This window comes from Hylaeus anthracinus, unplaced genomic scaffold, assembly GCF_026225885.1.
Source record: "Hylaeus anthracinus isolate JK02 unplaced genomic scaffold, UHH_iyHylAnth1.0_haploid 11985, whole genome shotgun sequence".
NCBI classification, from domain to species: domain Eukaryota; kingdom Metazoa; phylum Arthropoda; class Insecta; order Hymenoptera; family Colletidae; genus Hylaeus; species Hylaeus anthracinus.
Genome location: NW_026534333.1, coordinates 8,428,574 through 8,449,499, shown reverse-complemented (window position 1 = coordinate 8,449,499; position 20,926 = coordinate 8,428,574). Strand labels below are relative to the sequence as shown.

General features: G+C 38.7%; 1 protein-coding gene and 1 long non-coding RNA gene across 2 annotated transcripts in view; one reads left to right on the top strand and one right to left on the bottom strand.

The window, feature by feature from the left end:
• Nucleotides 1-16,715, bottom strand: part of LOC128887362 (uncharacterized) — a 36,569-nt gene extending 19,854 nt beyond the window's left edge. The window contains exon 1 of the long non-coding RNA XR_008460023.1: nucleotides 16,598-16,715. This is a non-coding gene — a long non-coding RNA (uncharacterized LOC128887362). The remainder of the gene's footprint in view (nucleotides 1-16,597) is intronic.
• On the top strand, nucleotides 2,366-20,320 carry LOC128887361 (chitin deacetylase 1). Its single transcript, XM_054143181.1, has 6 exons — nucleotides 2,366-2,498; nucleotides 6,665-6,797; nucleotides 8,832-8,962; nucleotides 15,699-15,848; nucleotides 16,625-17,547; nucleotides 19,030-20,320. Exons 1-6 carry the CDS (start codon nucleotides 2,426-2,428, stop codon nucleotides 19,264-19,266), a joined length of 1,647 nt encoding a protein of 548 aa, XP_053999156.1. The 5' UTR covers nucleotides 2,366-2,425; the 3' UTR covers nucleotides 19,267-20,320.
• The last annotated feature ends 606 nt before the right edge of the window (nucleotides 20,321-20,926 follow it).

Genomic DNA, 20,926 nt, shown 5'->3' with positions numbered 1-20,926 from the left:
TGAAGAAGACTGCTATTGCTTTTGTTTCTATTCGTAAACTAAAATCGATACGAACGGCATTATCCTTCTTCCTGAGCTCCGGCGTGTGCAGCCTCCAACGCAATAGCAGAAGTTATTTTCGTAGGGAACGACGTCGATAACCTTTTACCGCTTAAACCGCAAATTTATTGGCCACCGGGTGCATCCTCTAAAGCTCGGGAGTAAACGTGTTGCGCAAGCACGATGCTGAACGGTTAAAACGGAAAAAAAAAAAGAAAAGAGAGATAGATGGAAGGTACAGCATCCTGTGGACAGCTTCTATAAAAAGCTGCGTAAATAATTCATGTGGCTTTCTTTGTCGCTGCTACGGTGTGCGAGGCGAAGAAACGGGAAACGATGAGTTTCTTATGAGGTTACGGGAGAAGATAAGGAGTATAATACGCCTTTATTGCGCATGGATAGAGGCTGTATTTCAAATAGTGACAGGGGCGAGAAAATAATGAAAAATGTAAGGGAAGGTAGCGGTAACCGCGGTGTCGGGGTTTAAATTCAACGTTCGAGACATTTCTGCTGTTATTTGATTTAATCTTGATAGTGTTTAAGCTAATAGTAATCTACTAAATATGTACATGACAATATCAAAATGCAAGAGGAATACAAGAATGGAAAAGGGAAGGATGGAAAATAGAGGAAAGCAAGAATTCAAGTATTCAAAAACTCAAGAACTCAGAAAATCAAGAATTCAAGAACTTAAAATCACAAGAACTCTAGAATAGAAGTATTAAAAAATGACAGAAAGCAAGATTTCATAGCAAACGACCTCGTAATGCGAACCTCGAATATCCCGAGGGCTAATTGCAAGTGCTTCCTTTAAGCAACTACATAAAACTTTGATTTCATCGAACTAATGAATGCACGTTAGCAAATTACTTTTCCTCTAGAAAACTGTAATTTCCGTGATGGAAACAATTGTCTTAATGACATAAGAACCCATCATTATCGCAATGAGATCATATATTTCGAAAGCTTAAATATTTAATTCCTGACCACTGACTATTAAGAAAAGAAGGATTACTATAATATCTCATTTCAATCAAAAGCAAGAAATTTGTTTAACCTAAAATTAAGGAAAGCAGCTTATGCACAGAGCACGAGAATCTACAAAAAAAGATTAGATCAAAACAAGGCAGGCAAGCTGAAGACAAAGATTGAATACAGAGTGTTTATTTATTCATTAGTTGTAGTCACGTAGGAAATAGACAATAAAAGCGTTCTTACAAGCACATGACCAAATCAGTACTGCTGACCTCGAGTTGTTCACAATTTTTCCATACTCCACTGTTTCTTGCAATCCAACCCAACTGTACTAATTGATTCCACGGAATTATTCACTGACACATTGTATCATCGTATCAACGATAAAGTTTCTCGTACAAAGAGTATCGAATGCACGGTAACAGTATGTCACGAGTTCCCACATTTATTAAGGACAACTGCAAAAGCAAACTTCGTCTCGTCTCCTGCGCCATTATCGATTTCTTAAACAAATGAAAAAACCCCGCAAGAAACGCTCACGAAATCGTTATTAGAAAACGTCGAAGAAAGTAGAATGAAACTCTCAGTATTTGGAACGCGGAATTTTTTCCCAACCTACGGTTCTTCTAAACCGATACAGATATGAACTACAAAATTTCTTTAATTAAGTGGAACAATTATTTTATTATTTCAACCAATTACTTTACGTTCAACAAATTTGTCCGAAGCTGCTGCTAATGGACCAAAGAAACCCTTGCTTTCCTATTATCAACCTTAACATCGCGATTCATCTGTGAATTAAATCAAGTCATTTGTTACTCATTGGAAATACATTCAGTACCATAAATATTCGTACCCTCTATGTATATTGAAGGTATTTGTTTAAATTAAATGGTAGGTTTGATGTTTCCAAGTGTATGCTTATATAAATATGTTGATGTATATATAAATGTATAAGCTGATTCATATACACATTTATAATGAAAAATTCATTTGGTAATATCAAAACTATTATTTAATTTGGTTAAACTTCTTCAATAGACATGGAGGGTACGAATATTTATGGGATTTACTGTATATTCCAACGCTGTATGGGAACCACCCTGTATGCAAAACAGTTGACAATTCTCTTTCTGGGATCCGAGTCAAAGTAATTGAAGAGATCCGCTGGCAACGACAGGCTATTCCCATCGAAAAACAAGAAACACAGAAATGATGCGGAATTCGTCGAGCGGTCCCCTTCTTAGTCGAAGGTGGAAGGAAGGATCGGGCCCCGTTTTGCGACGTGGAAAAGGTGGCAGCACCGTCCAGACGGTGAAAGTCCCCCGACGAAGAGGAAGGAGTGGTGGTGCACATATAGAGGGGCGAGAGGGCGCGGCTTGTCCAGACGCTCTTTGTCCAGACAACGACGATGACGGCGACGACGACGATCACGATGTCGCCCAAGTTCCTGTTCCTTCTTGGATCCCTGCTTCTGCTTGCCGGTGAGTACACGCATCTCTTTCCTATTTTCATTGCGCCCTGGCTCGCGTCGATTCCCCATCTTCAAACTTTGCGCCACCGAATACATCTTTCATATCCGAACGGAAGTTTCTTTCGCGTTTCCAGCGAATAGAATCTCTAGATTTGAATTTTGTCCCAGTAAGTGCCTCCATATTCCATCGCTATGGAACCTCTGGACAAGTGAATTATTTTTAATTGTTTATCTGAAACTCGAACTTCCTTGGCTTTACTCTCCTTTTGCTTTGTGATTTTTAGTCATATGTTGATGATTCCACGGCGAAAAACGCTTTAAAAGTCAAAGAACAATCTGACAAAAGTTTTCTTCTTTATTTGCGTTGTCTAATCGCAGAATTTAAATCCTCCACTGACAATCAGTCGATCCTATTGCCGAGGAAATTATTTTCAAAGCTTGGGTCCTTGAAAAGTTTAAATTTGATATAACGTCTTCGTCGCCTCTTATAAGTTTCTATTCTAAATTTTACGTCGATAATTTTCCTGGAAAGGACGCATCAAAAGTTTCGATCTACCACGATGTTCAAGTTTCTCGTTTCGAGAACTTTAAAATGAGAGTTGTTTTGGTTTCACGAGTGAAAGTCAGTTCTGAAGATTGAAAGTCTTTCGGTGGCGAGGATGAGTTCTCTGCTGAAGGAAACACCCAGGTATTTAGGCTTCGATCCACCGATGTTTACGAGCAGTGAAAGTTGTATTCGACGTTTTATGAGCTCCCTCGCCGGAACGATTTCCCACGAGAACCTTCGAGTGTTTGTCTCGATGATAAAATTTAAAAGTTGTCGGATTGCTACGACAGCAGGATTCGATTTCTACGTTCCTTTCTAAACTTCTCTGGCTCCGCGAAGGAATTTCTAAACCTTGAAAATCTTTTAGCAGGATTGGGTGGTAGATTACTTAAACTGTAAAATCCAAAACAATAATATAGAATTCATCTATGGAATTTTAAACTTTGTACCTGTCATTCTGTACGGCAGTCGTTTATAAAAATCTGTACCACCTCGAAATATCAGTGAAATATTTCGAATTCTTTCAAAGAAAATATGGATATCCAAGTGTATCTTTAAGTGGTGCAGAAGATGCGTAACAGTTGTATAAAAAGTATAGAAACTACGTGGAACTTTTGTGGTTATTGCTCGTAGAACTGGCTTAGCACCATGAAAGTTCTGGCGACTTCAACGCCTGGTAGCGAGGCACGTCAATGGCTGCGACAGCGCAATGCTATTCTAACAGTTTGATGACTCTATTTACTTCAACTAATTACCCATTAACCATAGAAAAGACTTCAAAGATCATTTATATCCCAGTATCACCTGTCAAATGAAATAAGGCTATAACAATCTCATTCATTCAAGTTTATACCATTGCGCGATTCTCTTTACAAAATTATTCGCCATCAAAGTACTCTATTATATTCCATCTGTCATTTTTTAGGCCAGTGATCCATAGAAATCTTCATCTAATCCAAATATCTCCGAAACAATCAAAATAGTTTCAACGAGTGAGCAAATTAAATAAAAAACAATCTAGTCATGCTCGTTTATCATTTAAATTTGTGAAATTCGTGCAAATTCATCACAAAATTAAAGGAAATTAATCATTTTTTCCTTCGATTATTACATCGATCTATACCTAGCATGAAGATGAACCTGTTTGACGTGTAATTCGTTTCAAAGAGAGCATGAATATGCAATGGTGTATTCAAGCGTTGCAGACGATGCTTAAATATTCTGTAGAAAATACAGAAAATGCGTAGGACTTTTATAATGATTGCATGGAAGGTGGAAACGCATGAGAACAGGCGCAGCGTCACGAATGTTTTGGTGACTTCAACGCCTGGTAGCGAGGTGCTTCACTAGGTGCGACGACATTGTGACAGTTTAATAATATGTACTACTTTCAGTAGTTAGAATTGAATATATTATCCTGTTGGGTATATTAGATTCAGTGAAAAAACGCAAATTTTTCTTTAAAACGTTTATGTTACGTTTTCATCTACATTTCGAGATATTTCTGTCTTATTTTTATGATGTAATTTATTTTTATTTGCATGTTGTACCTCTTATTACCAAAACATTCTGATATAGTAAATTAAATAGTAACTTGTACGAAAGGATTACCTAATTGATAACAGAGTTATTTAATCTCATGTATAAAAGTTGAAAGCTAGTATCATATAGCACTCTTCAATATATAATTACCTAGAATGATAATGAATTATGATTGGTTATGAGTAAATCATATTTTATTATTATTGTAGATAATTATATGCTGAGGAAGGATATGAGTAAAACGTATTTCATTATTGCTGTCGATAATTATATACTGAAGAGGAATATGAGAAAATCACCTGTCATTATTGCTGTAAATAATTATATACTAAAGGGAGATACGAGTAGATTCGCTATTATTCTAAATAAGAAAATCAGTTTAACCAAAAACATTCAACAGTTTCTAGAGACTCCATCCTATAAAAATAAGCATTGATATCTACTTTAACGAATGGACAGCTGTTCACGTCTCACTCATCATTCGAAATTTTGTTAATACACAGCTAAGAATTTTGCTTGGAAGATGCATATCTCAAGACTGACATAACTATTCTACTCACATTTTATGCCCTGCCTTGATTTAGCGAATGGAATAGTTGAATGAATTTAAAAAAAAAAAAAAAAAGTACAATTTTGTCGTCTGTCCGGAAACGATGATCACGATCACTGATCACGATCCACGAGCGGGGAGCAGGCACGATCGAAGCCTCGAAGAGTGTGGTCGATACGACGATAGAGCGAAGAGGGTCGAGGGGAGACAGCCAGAACCTACTTTGGAGAACCGCTGTCGCTTCCCTCCCCACCCCCGACGTGTTGCCCTGACATTTCCAAGACTTTCTACTTCTACGGGGGTTCAGCGACCCCGGCTTGTTCGGTTTACGATCTCCTCGGTATCGTGGCTTTCAGCGATCGCGACATTTTCCACGACTAATCCCCGACCGGTACGAATCTGCCCTTTTTATTCAAATGTCACACTGTCGATGTCGTTTGACTTTCGAACCTGTAATGTATCCATCTTCGCTGATTGTCATCCATTCGAAACGTGGAAAAAATCGACAAACTCGTGATCTTGGCTTGCAAACATTTTTGGGGGAGTTAGGCCACTCTAGAGCAAGAAAAAACAGCCATATTTTCGGAATTATTTTCGGAATTGGGGAACTTTAAACAAATTATTTATATATAATAATTTAATTTAAAATGGCTGTTTTGTATAAAACCGTCGAATGAGAAGGTCGTCACTGCTTAGCTCTTCACATGGGGATCTAATACATTCATAAATTTCGTGATATTTATGTCCGCCAATATTTTGAAAATTCCAAAAAGATGTAGGTCTTGCAAACAGTGTTCAATATTCATTAATAACATGTGACAAGAAAATCATTTGATCTGATCGTGACCATTCGTTTTATTTTATGTCAGTGAATACTAAATATTGCTTGCAAAGACGTTCTCTGAATTTCAACTAATGTCTAAGATAAATTTAGAATGCCTTTGCAGTATTCAGGCTAGAAATAGAAAGACTAAAACTTGTACCTGTCAGGTTTGTTACCTAATCTTGGCTTCTTTTGCTTGCCCAAGAAAGAAAAGAATGCTGCTTCGTTTAAAATAAACTACGTTATACATTTTTGCATTTTCTGACATTTTCTCTATGCTGTGGTCGGTTTTTTTTTCGGAAGAAGTGGAGAAAGAAGCGAGAGATATTGATTGTGAGTTCACGTTAGGGATTGCTCTCGCGAATTGTGAGTCGTTTATGTAATCGGTGATAGAAAGTACGTAATTGTCGATGGTGGAGACGAAAGGGTGGGGCGTAACCTCTCTTTACTTTCCAAGATCACTTTTCTCCTTCAAACAGGATTAGAAATATTTTTCTCATATTCACGAGGAAGGCCCACAGCAAAGGTTGAATTTTTGTTAATTAAGATATGTTTGATGCGACTTTCATTTATGAGATTATTTTCATAAATGAAAGTCCTTATGAGAGATACCTATCTACTCCACTATTTTAATCATATTTTGTTATTGTACTGGTAACTAGATAACTGGGAAATACTTGATCTAAAACACTGACTTGGTTTGTGTATTTTCAGGAACGCAGGTCAGGGCACAAGACGATGAGGGAGGTGACGGGCTCGATGCAAACGCTGAAGAATTGTGCCAAGACAGGCCAGGAGACGAGTACTTCCGGTTGAGCGTCGAAGGAGACTGTCGTGATGTTGTAAGGTAAACTTCGAAAAAGTGTTTACTATCCATCTATTTTACTTATCTGTTCAATGACGTTGACATACTTAAATGCGAGAATTTCAATGTAAGATTACTTTAATGGTAATTCCCGAAGCAAAAGGTCAACAAAATTTCTGTAGAACAAGATTGACAACAATTAACCTATTATCAAACTAGAACAAATTATTGCTCTGCAATTTGTATACACCGTCCGTACATCGACAATAATATACGCGTTACACCGTTTAACAGAAAAGACAAGCTTTCGTTTAAATTTCAACTTTTTTTCTGTGAAAATGTGAATTTGCATAAATATTCGCAGTCTAACTATCAGTGTTCGCGACAATCCAAAATGAACATCTCGACTCTGTATAGACTCGATTCCCTGCTAAAAATTATGAAATTTCCAGACCTTTTACATTAATAATAACCAATCTGGCGTCCACCAGAATGCTAGCGTTTTTACGTATCGTCCCGGTCGAATTAGCTTCGTTTCGTAGTTTCCAGACGGCGATCGGTTCCGTATCGCGGTAAACGTAATCTCGAAGGACACCGATCGGTCTCTGCACGCGATGTTAACGGTAAAACCGCGATTTACGTCCACGGGAGATCAAAGAACGCAGCGGCGACGTCGCCGAGAATTGAAAAGCGAATTCCTCCGGTTCCTCCGGCGATCGAATTCCGCGTTCGAAGGTTCAAGGTGAGCCTGATACTGGATACAGGACTCGCTTTGCAGAACGATGACGACAGAACCGAGTGTCCTGAGTCACTTGAACGGGCATGGTGTATTTCCGTCCCCAAGGACACAGAAATATCCTCGGAACAGGAACAGAGTTCCTACAGAATGTCGCGCGTTTGAAAGCTTTGCCAATCGTGGACTTCGAATCAACTTGGGCCGATAACGTGACTCGATTTTTTATGGAAAATAGAGTTTTCGATCTGTTGGGTATCTCGGACGGAGTGAATGAAAGATATTGGCTGTTTGGAATGATTTAACTCTTTAAGGCACACGATTATAAAAGAAAAAGAAAATTCAAGCTGCAAGGACGCACAGTGCCAAGAACTTATTAACGCGTTTTGACTTGTATAAATTTCTGATTCCACTTATTGTATTTTTACCGTTAGGTCATAGTATTGCCACATGAATGAGAAACTTTATCAATAAAATAGTAAAGCTAAGCAAAAGAGGGTACAGTTTTTAACCCACCTAGAATAGAGTTTGATGAGAATTGTGAAATTTTTTTGGAAGTAAGAATAATTGGGAAGGCAAAAATTTGTTAACTGTATTTCTAATTATTGAAAGGTTTATTAATCGACTTTTTATCATGGCAACAAATATTTTGTTATCTATTATTGAAATAGCATTGTACGACCCCATTATTCTAACAGAAAAAAAGTTTCTATAATAAATATTATTAAGTTAAATACTATTAAATTTAATTATATGTCTAACAGTCACTAGTTGATCAAGTATATTTCGATAAAATTGGTTACCAATGAGAGATTGTTATCTAATTAGCCCATAAATAGGAAACTGAAACCTGAAACACTATGGATTGAGTAATATTTTATTGGCCATGGTTACATGACATTGTTGTTACACAACAGTAGTTTGTGGTTGATTTTATCAGTCTCGCTAAAAATTAATTTCGTCTAATGGAATGATTTATAAGTAACTGTTCCTTTTCTAACTGCAAGAAGAAAATTGTGGTTTAGTTGTATAATTGAAAGCAGATTTTATAGTTGGAATTCTCCAACTTTCTATAACTCTTTGGAAATTTAATGATGGAGGCCAAATAGTTCTTAGTCGTGTTATAAATTTTGATCACTGCCTGTAGATGTAATCTATTGGATATACATTATGTTACCATTAATATCATTCAGGTAGTATAAATGAATTACAACAGAGCCATATAATACAATTTTTTCTGAAGCACCCTGGCAACAAAATAATCACGATAATGAAGCCATTGATAAAAAAAATCCCTGAGTAACAATCGTGATCGAGACAAAAGCAAACTAAATTAACTGCAGATGCGACAAAGCGACGGAGATCGGCGTGACCAGATTGGCCACCGTGCGATGTCCGACAGGTTTGGCGTTCGACATCGAGAGGCAGACGTGCGACTGGAAGACAAACGTGAAGAACTGCGATCAGCTCGAGAGTAAGCATTGTTTATTGGAACCCTGTTACTGAAAAACGCCCCCTCTTCTTTCTGTCCCGCGAACAGGTGCACGAAGTCCGGCCTGAAGCAAATCACGTGCCCCAGCGGACTGGCCTTTGACTTGGACAAACAGACCTGCGACTGGAAGGGCAAAGTCACCAACTGTGACAAGCTCGAGAGTAAGTCGATGTATCGACCAGGGTGAACCCGGGGGTGTCTTTCTACGTGTCTAGTGGTTTCCTTCCCTAGAAAATGCGTTCATTATCATTTCTTTCGTACAACAGAGGGTAATCATCTATAAATTTTGTTTTCTATCGAATGGAAAGGAAGACAGGTCGATGTTGGTTTACTTAGCAAACTATCTGATGCGTTTATTTTGCAATTTTAATTATATTATTCTTGTTACTATTTTTTGTTCGATTTTAGACGTCAACTGGAACTCGTTCATGTCTTTTTTATTTTAAACACCAAATTATTTGATGTTGTATTGTAATATATTTTTATTATAATCACGTTAAAGCCGTCATTTATCAAACAGTCTCGTTTCTTATCATTCTCTTAATGTAGCCAATTATTTAATGTCTCAGATTCTAGACGTCACTTTAACTGATATAGTTACTCGACAATATTTTTGTATTATATCCACAGTTTCTTTTCACACAAATGACCAAATTAGATAAACCTCGAATATATTTAAATTCCCACGATCTAAGAAGTCCAACTTATAACGAACGCATTCCTTCGTGGGTAAGATGACCAATTCCCGAACGATATCTTCCATCCTCGCGCGGAGGACGTCGAAGATCGTTCGAGAAGACACTAAGAACCCCCGTGTTCCTTCGTAGACTCGCAACGTAGCACGCACCATTCGTAATTCTACTAACGCACTTACTATCCTCGTTTGCTCGCTATCGAGATCCACCACCGCGATTCTTCTCGTCTCCTCAAACTAAACTCGTTAAATCTCCAACACGAACGTATCTCTATCAGCGCACGAGATCGTTCAGCTTTCGATCGTCTTTCAACCAGTAACGTTCCACATTACATAGAAACGTTTCGTCTGGTTTCCTGTAACTTTCTAAACGCACACGCCAGACTAACGCTTTTGACTTTGTAACATTTTCTTTTTCGCCTCGTTACCGTACCTCAGCGACGTTGAAAACGTTCACCCAACGCGTTGGGCCGTGCGCGTGAAGTGAAAATGCCTGCGTGCACGCATTCATAATTATTATTGCCGCGTGTATCTCAAATCGCGGCTTTCTAAACTTAATCGAGCTCTTTCTCGAAAGATGAACGCGTTCGCGTGCTGAAAAACAGACAAAAAAAATGTCCTAAACGAAACGGAATCTGTATCGGATCGCGTATGACTCTCGTTGCCATAAATTTCGGGACGTGCTTGAAGTCGCTATCGTTGGATATTCCATCGATCTGAAATGCCATTTGCCTAATGATGTGTACTTCGATACGTTATTCTTCAATTTTTTTAGTATACAAAATTTGTTCATTTGAGGAAGTTTTTTTGAATTTTCATTTGATTGTTGTCAAATGTGTCTGGTTTGTGATTCTTTTTTTGAGGAATAATTGTTTTTATTACTCTCGAGTATATTTATATGACGAAATCAGTCATTTAGTGTATATTGATTTTAATTGTCTAACTAGAAATTCAGAAATAATTCATAAATTTTTAATTATAAAAGTACCTACGAATTTGAAATTGAAAAACTATATATGAATCATACCTTTTTTAGATACTTTTATAATTAAAAATTTATGGATTATTCCTTGATTTGTGAATTTTGCATAATCTATAAACGAACATATGTAACTATCCATAAATTCGAAATTTATCGAATAATTTGTTTGTCTGTAAACTTAAATTCACCAACACTTCCGAAATATAATTAATAAAAATTGTATCAGCAGTTACGATAGCAATTTTGTGAAATGTCAAACGATAAACGCTAACCAGCGCGTTCCTTTGTAAATAATTCCCGCTTCGGCCGACACGGTGGAGTCGTTGGGATAATTATGAACGTTACTGTACGCGTAAGTCGCTTTCGAGACGCTGTAATCTCCGGTCTGGCCACTTTCGATTCGCCGTTGAAAGACTGGTTTCGATTTTGAGCGAAAGTGCACTGTACGCTCGCGGAGACGAGAAGCTCGAGCGCTCGGTAGGACTCGAATTATTCTAACCTAGTTTCGTACCCACCTCGAAGACCTCTTCCTGTCGCCAGTTCACGCAACTCTATCGATTCACCTTGCTCGACTAACAACCGTGAAAATATGTACGCACTTTCAACGCCGAGAATCTCGCCGCTATTCGTTAACGAGCGCTTAGTCGGAAAAATCGCATCCAAACGCGATTGCGTGCCACCGTTCCCCCAGAGAAATTGAGAAACACGATTGATCGATCCATTCTACCGACAGACGTCGAAATAACTATTAATACGAATCGTTATTTATTACTTTTCGATTATTTTATTCATTTAGAATCTATTTTTGATTTCTTTTGTTTTTCGTTTGTTTATTACTCGTTATTTATTTACACAAGTTTCGAACTAAATCAATTTATAGAGATTGATGAGAAGTTGAATTAAACAAATCTTTAGAAACGTCAAGTTTTCATTATATCTACAAACATTTTCTAGTCAGGTGGAGTCAGTATTGACTAGTATTTGCAATATTATTATTTAACGTTATATTGGTTCTTTATGTTTTGTACTTCATTTTACCTGAAATATTCTGATATTTAAACAACAATTTCACATTGAAAATATTATTACAAATTCGTGTAGGTATAATGAACAAATTGCTTTTCGATTCCTGTGCGTTGGAAATAATTCGAAACTAATTATCCGGATTTAGGAGGTCAATATCGAAACATTACCTAAGAAATACTTTCATCGCGTTCGATCGACAGAATAATTCACGAATCGACAAAAACTCGATCTATCAGTCATTTCTTATACCACCTTCGCGTTCTCTATTAGGCAATCGCCATGCAACACGGTATTAACGAATATTTTCTACACAAAACCGCAACGCCATTAGGAACTTGTTACCGCGTCTTATCAAATTTATTTGCCCGACAAAGGGCTGGGAAATACATTCGCAGACTTTAAAGAACCAATCGTGTCCGTTACGTCACTGGTAAAATAAATTAAACATTGAATAAATTCAAAGATTCGAGTAATAGACAATTTTCCTTGTTACTTTATTAGTTCGGACTTTAAAAATCTCTAAATTTAAAAACCTACGAAATTTGTATGTTAAAATTTTGAGTATATTTCAACGTAATTTATAAGTGAGTTTCTTGTTCCATACTTTGAGAATTTTATGCTAAAATTCAGGCGATGTTTAATATGAAATTGAGAATTCCACTATGGAATTAAGAATCGCGACATAATATTGCGGATGTTGATATAAATTTATAAATTCCAATTTGATTAATCGGCAAATAAATTCTAATGCCACTAAAGTAAATTAATTTAATTAATTCTTCATTTCGTTCCATGATTACTTCACATACCAAAGAACCGCCAAACTGACGAAACTCGTATGAATAAATGAAGTATGTTGAAAGTTGTACAGAATTTACAAATACGTATCTCATTCCATTCCCATAGTTCGAGAAACGAACGAATCGTGTTTATCGCGTCCCTCGGCATCGACGGTGACACGCAATCGCTTTTGAGCTTGATAAAATTCACGCACCCACACCTGTATGTAATTACCGCACACGGGCACACGTACACGCGTGATTCTTTCTCCTCATGATCGCTCCAGGTACGAGGTAGCACGTTCTCGATCGCTGATCTCGCTCCCTTTTTATTTTATAATTTTTTTTTCTCACTTCTCTCTTTTACTCTGTCGCTGTCTGTCACTTTTCTCTCTCCTTTTTCTCTGTCTCTGTCTCGCTCTACCTTCTCGCATCTAGATCGGTTTCGCTTCGACGATCTGGCCTCCTTACGAGAGCTCCTCGTTATTCAGCCTAGGCTCGCACGCCATCGCCGCTCGAATCGAGCTGGCGAGGCGATCGATAGATCATTAATTTTCTCTCGCGTGCAGACGCTCTTCCTTCGGCACTCATCTTGTCCTCGTTGGCGTAAACGCATCTCTGACAGCTTTTCATCATTCTCTGGGACGTCTTTGTCACCGTTTTTTATCGATCTCGATTCTCTGATATTATTAGCACAGTTATATTCGTGACCTTGTTCCATCGGGCGTTTATTACTAATCGCGTAAATAGGGTAGCTTTTTGTTCTTAACATTCCTGATGGAAGATGGGAAAGTCTCGGGTGTAGCGTCTCTTTTCGGGGATTCCAAGAACGATATTATTTTCTTACGAGTTTTATTACGAGATATAAGCCGTGAGAAGAGCTTTTTTTGTTCGTGAAATTCTTCATGGAATTTTGAGTGGTATCGTTCTTTTTGAGGGAGGGGGGGAGGGTGGAGTTACAGGTACTATATTTAATCAAAATTATTCGTATAAACCGTGGGAGCAGTTTTTATTTTTGTTCCATTTAATTAAATTCGGATGACATTTAAAGCCCCCCCCCCCCCCCCACGTAGCATCTATAGAATGTCGCAATTACAGTCGTATCGATGGGAATTAAAATAGGTTTTCAGTATCGCGAATACGGATTGTCGAAACCGAACTTAAATTGGAGCACGCGAGTGCCGCATTTATGTTTTCTGGGTAGGGGGAGGGATTCAAATCATCACAAATCACTTCTGTTCTCGCGTATTCGTTCCTCGACGTAGCTCGTCGAGCCTCCGCCTCCTCTTCTATTTCTCCGCTGCCTGTTTTTTTTTTCGCCATCTGCAAACGATCCATCGCTGTATTACTTCCATGTGTCTGTTCTCTCATTTACAACACGCCTAAGTGTCTCACGGGTTCACCTGCGTGCGAATCGTTGCGAGCCAACGAACCAAACCTGCACTCTCGACTTGGAACCACTCTCCTCTCGCGATGGGCATCGATAGTCGATCACTCGATACACGTTTCCCCTCTCGAAATTCCAACGCGTGTTAACGATCTTGAAGGTTTCCAAGCTGCAGAATCCGCGATCCCTTCCAGCCGAACGTTCAAGACCGATTCCGAGGAGAGAGAGTTGAATGTGGACGATAACGGAGAAGCTCCAAAGCATCTCTCGGCCCCTGTTGGTCTTTATTTATTTTTTTTTTTTGCATCTTCCTGTCGCAGGTTGTCGCGAAACGGGGAGATATGTTCTCGAACGAAGGGGAAAGATACAAACGAAATTACTGTTGGTCGAACGATAAAAGTGACTTGGAGACAGTGGCGTAGGAACGTAGAATTTAAATCCGAATTCCACAAAAACGTTCACGCTTTCGCGGCCGATAACGCAGCGCTAATTGTAGATTCTTGCTTATGTTTGTGGTTTTCAGTTTTAAATGAGGGCACGCTAGATGAGCAGTGTGCTATGAATTTTCGACCTTTATCGAAATTTTCACTGGAAAATTTAACATTTTGTTGACGTTCTGGTTATTATAACCAATTTCCTGTATACATATCTAATTATTATTAAAATCTCTTCAATTAAAGCATATTAAATTCTTAGTAAGATATAAGCTCCATTGAGTATGAAATTTCAGAGTCTTGAATAAAATTCCAGTAATAGTTTTAGTAAATATAAATCTTGAATTTTCATTGGGATATTCATTTGAAAATTCAACACTCGTGAAAGCGTTGAACTAGCATCTCGCACGTGTATGTATATAAAGTTTGTACGTGTACATATTAGACTACACAGGCGACAAATATAAAACACAATTTGCCCTAGAAAACGTAATTAGTTTGATACTTAATACTTGATTTGGCAAGGTACCCCGTAGCTTTGGAATTGGGTGGACATTAATTCAGCACAGTAGCAACTTTAACCCTTTGAGCGTTGCAACGTTCGATAAATACGAACGACGAGCAATAATTCTAATTATTATTACTGTAATTCGCTGCCACTGATATCGTTGAAACAGAGTGTCTACCACAAAGGGTTATCAATGCATCATTATACGAGGCGAGTCTCGCAATTCGGATGAGTTCAACTTCCTGTGACGTAATTTTATTTAGAAAAGCAGGTGATGTATCGGTAAACTAAAGTTTTCATTGACAATTCATACGAATATAATAATTCCATACGCAGAATAATCAGATATAATTAAAGGAGTCAAAGTTACAATCTTTCAAACAGTACTTTGCAATAAATCTATGCAACGAACTCTATATCAAATTATTTTTGTATTACCGACTCTCTCCCTCTCTTTCTCTCTCTCTCTCTCTCTTCTTAACGAATTCTAATAATTAATACGAAAATCCCCTTTTCTTTTAACTCTGAATTATAACAATTACTTGTGAAGGCCTTCCTGTTAAAGTTGAATTAAGTCATCCTTTAGAATGTAATTAGCACTTGAATCAAATCAAAATAATCCATAATATAGAAGTGAACGAAACAGTGAATTACAGTTGAATAATTTTTGTCCTAAATTTATTTTCGTCATCCCAGTTGCTGGACTCGGCCAGCATCGGTCCGAGTAGTTGGTTCCTGCGCCGCTGTGTTTATCGATCTCTGTAAATAAAATTGGGCGAAGTAAAAGTAGAATTCGGGCCCAGTTCGAGTGCTGAGGTGAACGTCGAACGGGCCCGAATAGTATCGATTGCCACATCGAGGGCATTGGGTCGCGTGAACCGGCCCCTTAATGAGGATTACGTTTGCAGAGCCACGTAAGGTCTTGCCCATCCTGAGGACCGACGAACCGGTCTGCCCTGAAGGGAAACTGTCGTGCGGTAACGGCGAATGCGTCGACAAGGAGCTCTTCTGCAACGGTAAACCAGACTGCAAGGACGAATCCGACGAGAATGCATGCAGTGAGTATCGCCATCGCTACATCGCGAGCCTTCGCGACGTTTTCCGAACAGTTCCAATGAAAGCTAATCGACGGTCTCATTTGCATTTTAAACGTCGGTTCAGTGGCTAGCAGGCATCCTACGACTTGGAATTCTTGGACTAGTATGTAGTTGTTGTGTCTGCGACTAGCCATGCCTGAAGGACAAATGAATTGAAAAAGAAAGTAACTGTTAATGTTTTGCATTTTATAGTAGTCGATAATCGAAGAAGTGCAGTTAAGAGGAGTAGGTGGTTGGATGAACGATTGAGTTGTCGAGATGACTGATCACCTACTCCTCTGATTTCATTCGTGATGGAAGATTCAGTCCAAGAATTCCAGAGTATTGTTCGGATAAAAAATGAATCGAGTAGCTGAGTTATCTTGAAGTTACAGCTTTCAGGCTTAGAGAAATCTAATCTAAATTCGAGCGTTAACCTAACGAACTCAATTAACCACCCATGTTCTGAATACCAGGACCCAATACCCTAATCAAGTAACTAATTCACTCTCCATTTTGTTGCGACAACCTTGACCCATAAAATACCAAACATCACCGTTGAAATTGCTCGAAATCTTAACCTTGACCTACTGAAGTCCCTTAGTCACAAAAATGATGAATAATCGAGTCCAACTCTCTGATGCTTCATCAATAATCCTGTCTGATCAATAATTCATGTTTAATAATATTAAACATATTATTAGCCTCCTTTACGAAAAAGGTTCACCCACCTGTAAACAAACGAATAATTGTTCCAGCCGTGGAGACCGACCCGAATCGTGCGCCAGACTGCGATCCGACTCAATGCGTCTTGCCAGACTGCTACTGCTCCGCCGACGGTACCAGGATCCCTGGCAACATCGAACCGTCCCAGGTGCCCCAGATGATCACGATCACCTTCAATGGAGCCGTGAACGTCGACAACATCGATCTCTACGAGGATATCTTCAACGGGCAACGTCAGAATCCCAACGGCTGCCAGATCAGAGGCACCTTCTTCGTCTCCCACAAGTACACCAACTACTCGGCGGTCCAAGACCTCCATCGACGCGGTCACGAGATCTCCGTGTTCTCTCTGACCCACAAAGACGATCCACAATACTGGACCCAAGGTAGCTACGACGACTGGCTGGCCGAGATGGCCGGCGCCAGGCTGATCATCGAGCGATTCGCCAACATCACCGACGGCTCCATCATTGGAATGAGGGCTCCTTACCTCCGTGTGGGTGGCAACAAACAGTTCGAGATGATGGCCGATCAGTTCTTCGTCTACGACGCCTCCATCACCGCGTCCCTGGGTCGTGTGCCCATTTGGCCGTACACCCTCTACTTCAGGATGCCGCACAAGTGCAACGGAAACGGTGGCAATTGTCCATCACGGTCCCATCCGGTCTGGGAGATGGTGATGAACGAGCTGGACAGAAGAGACGACCCGACTTTCGACGAATCGCTCCCTGGTTGCCACATGGTGGACTCTTGCTCGAATATACAGTCCGGTGAACAGTTCGGCAGGCTGCTCAGGCACAACTTCAACAGGCACTTCAACAGCAACAGGGCCCCGTTGGGTCTTCACTTCCACGCTTCTTGGTTGAAGAGCAAGAAGGAGTATAGAGAGGAGCTGATCAAGTTCATCGAGGAGATGCTTGCCAGGAGTGATGTCTACTTCGTCACCATGGTCCAGGTGAGTGATTCTGCTCTTCGTTTGGTTATGTAAACTGAATTCTTTGTCACTACTTATTTATTTTATTTATAATATGAAACAATTGGTCGTTGCTTGTTTAGTCCATTTATAATACGAATTATTCAATTATTTATATCTTGTTTATAAAATTTACAATATAAACTACTTAGTCGTGTCTTGTTTATTCTATTTATAAAGTAAATTATTCAGTTATTCTTTCTTTATTCTGATTATAAAATTAATCATCCAGTTGTTGCTTAGTTTCCTATTTGAGAAACGAATTCGTTCAGCCATTGCTTATTCATTTGATTTATAAAATTATGTAATTACTCCATCAATAAATGTTTACTCTATTTATTCTGCAAGTGAGAACTATCATATTTCGTTTCTATTCGTTGTACATAAATTTTCGCATGCTGTTTCATTTTCATTCTACAATTTAAATTCTATTTTTCGAACGATGTATTAACGTACGATGTTTATCTCTAACTCGTTAGTGGATCTTTTTATCTATATGAGAATTTCTTCCATCTCAGACTCGATTTCAACGTTACAATTTTCAACCCACGACTTTCTTCGTTAAAACGCACGGGAACGGTTTGCAGCCAGCGAGAGATTTCTCATTGCAGAAACTGTTATTACGACTACCCCGGCTTATTCCAATTTATCTCTCGTTTTCAATCCTGCCGCATCACGATGTTTCTCATTCGTGATCCATCAAGCCTCGTCTCGTGGTTTTATTTCGCTTTCCGTCGATTTATTTTCCGCTTTCAATCTAGCCGCATGATACGAACACTATTTCCCGCTCTCCGTCGCCGACAGTCTCGATGTATCCGTAAGCTCCCACGATCGACTCATAATCCATCGAAAATTACTTGTTTTAGTTTTATTCTGCAGACAATATCTTCATTCGGTCCTCGGGCGCAGTCTTTGAAACTGGAAACCACAAATCTTCTTTTGCGAGAATAGTTATCGCAAATATTGTTATATTTTGTACGATAATTGCTGTGTTTATGAGAGTATTCTTCATTAAAAACTGAAGCAAATGGGTCGATCGAAAGAAATTATCACGATGCAACGTTAAATGAGTACATTGAATATCGAAGTTTCATTCAATCTAGTTACATGATCGATTTACCGAATGAAGAAGTAATTAATTCTAAAGTTAATGTTGAACGTTTCTTACAACTTTTGTAATTAATTGCAACGTTGAAATGAATGTGTTAAACAATTCGTAAAATATCCTGGATAATTATTCAAATAACTTTCTATTCGTTCAACGCAAAATATAATTTCACTCTATAATTCAACTTTTAAGTTTTACCTGCCGGATAACACGCGAATAGCTCTTCATTTCGTATTTATTATTTAAAGATTTGATCTAAAGATCGCGAGTAAAAATTTCACGGACAGAGATTCTGCGATAAATTAAATCCGATGCTCGTCTGACCAAAGTCTGTCATATTTCTATTCTATTTGCAGGTTATCAAGTGGATGCAGACGCCCACGGAGCTGTCAGCCCTGCGTGATTTCCAGGATTGGAAGGAGACCTGCGACGAAAAAGGACAGCCCTACTGTTCTTTACCTAACGCGTGCCCATTGACCACCAGGGAGCTTCCAGGCGAGACCCTTCGTCTGTTCACCTGTATGGAGTGCCCCAACTATTATCCGTGGCTACTCGACCCGACTGGCGACGGTTTCACCGCGAATAAAAAATGAGCAATCGCGGACACGTGATATCGATCGATCGAGAGGCGCGTGACTTCGAGGAACACACGACGATCGCAGATACCGAGGTCCAGAGTTGGGTACTATTCGAACAAAATTTCGAATAAATTCTGCTTCAAACGATATAAAGAATAGTATCTTATTCGAACGAATCAACGAGAAACAGGGCGAATCGATGTGAAACAGTTGACTTATACATCGCATTTATTCGTCGTTGAGGCCTTTCGAATTAAAAATAAACCCTCATTCGAACAAATCTGGATCGAATAACGCTGCTCATTGAATCCTTATTCGTTGTTCACGAATAAATTTTCGAGAATTTACTCGTTATTTGGAATAATATTTTGCCCAATTCTGGCGTGGTCGGTCATTCCTGGAGATAAACGCGCGGCAAACGTCTCGCGAACGCGAAATCCCTTGCAGAGGACTGCTCGAGTCGAATCCTGACGTGCAATTTCAACGCTGGTACTCGGAATTCGAAGAATCCCCTTACGAGAATCGAAGATTGAAAACAGTGATGGGACCGTGACATGTTTTGATGACGTCGATGGTATTGAAATAATACGAAGAAGAAGAATTTAATATTTTATCGAATAAAATAATTCGGCTCATATATTAGTAAACAAAAATAATTTGATGCTTGATACTAAAATTAATCGATGTAGTACGATTCTATTTGTATTGTATTCAATCCTATATTCAACTATATGTATCATTTTATTAGTTATTCAGTGATTTGTTGTTTACTCTATTTAATATATTCCTTTATCTTAGTTATTCAAAAATATAGTGGACAAACATTCACAAAGAAATTATAATACAAACGAAGGTTCGTGTGAATAATTCCGCAACGGAATAACGTAGCGAATAAATCGCTATATACAGTTTTCACACTTGTTGCTTAGACTATATTGACGCTATAAGAACATCAGCAATGGCAATTTATTTGGAAACCTGTTTAAACGTATCAATATTAATAGCTATTATATTATTAATTTGGAGACGACGAATTCTGTTGAAAAAATAAAAATTTTCAAATCGTAAATCTATAATTATATATAGAAATTAGCGATCTCCCGAGGGATGAATGACGAGCGTAGAATGATAAGTAAATTATTATTATTTTTGTTGCGTGTACGATTCTTCGAAAAGAGTCAATTGTCTTGCAGTCAGGATTTTCCCAGCGAATGTTCGCGAAACGTTTCTGTCGTCGATTGCGTATGAAAGGGATTCTCTCCTCGAGGGAACGGAGTGAATCCTTTTAAGAGGACACTCAACTTTGTACATAACCACCGTATCCTCCTCCCCCCCCCCTCCCCAGATCCCTTAGTCCTTATATTCTATTATTTTTTTTTTTTCGGCGCACATATCCTGGCGAAGGATCGATCGTTTCGTGGAAACGTCGTCTGAGAACGCTTGTAAGGGTTCCGTGGCGCCGGGATTACCCTTGGTTGAACGTTTTAGCGGTTAAGAGGCGCGCGAGAGAGTTTAAAGTAATTTCTAGAAAACGTAAAATATTTCTGAATAAAAAATTTTACGAAACAAAAAATCGCTACCTGACGTTGAAAGATCTTTCTCTACCTCCATACCTTTGAAAATATAGTCAGTATCAGACTTTTATCGAAATACTTCAACCTAGGTTTTCTATAAT

Excerpts from the sequence above, each read along its gene's own strand:
- LOC128887361 (XM_054143181.1), top strand. The coding sequence starts at position 2,426 with ATGACGGCGACGACGACGATCACGATGTCGCCCAAGTTCCTGTTCCTT. Across the intron at positions 8,963-15,698 it reads GAACTGCGATCAGCTCGAGA|AGCCACGTAAGGTCTTGCCC; the intron begins GTAAGCATTGTT and ends TTACGTTTGCAG. Across the intron at positions 17,548-19,029 it reads ACTTCGTCACCATGGTCCAG|GTTATCAAGTGGATGCAGAC; the intron begins GTGAGTGATTCT and ends TTCTATTTGCAG.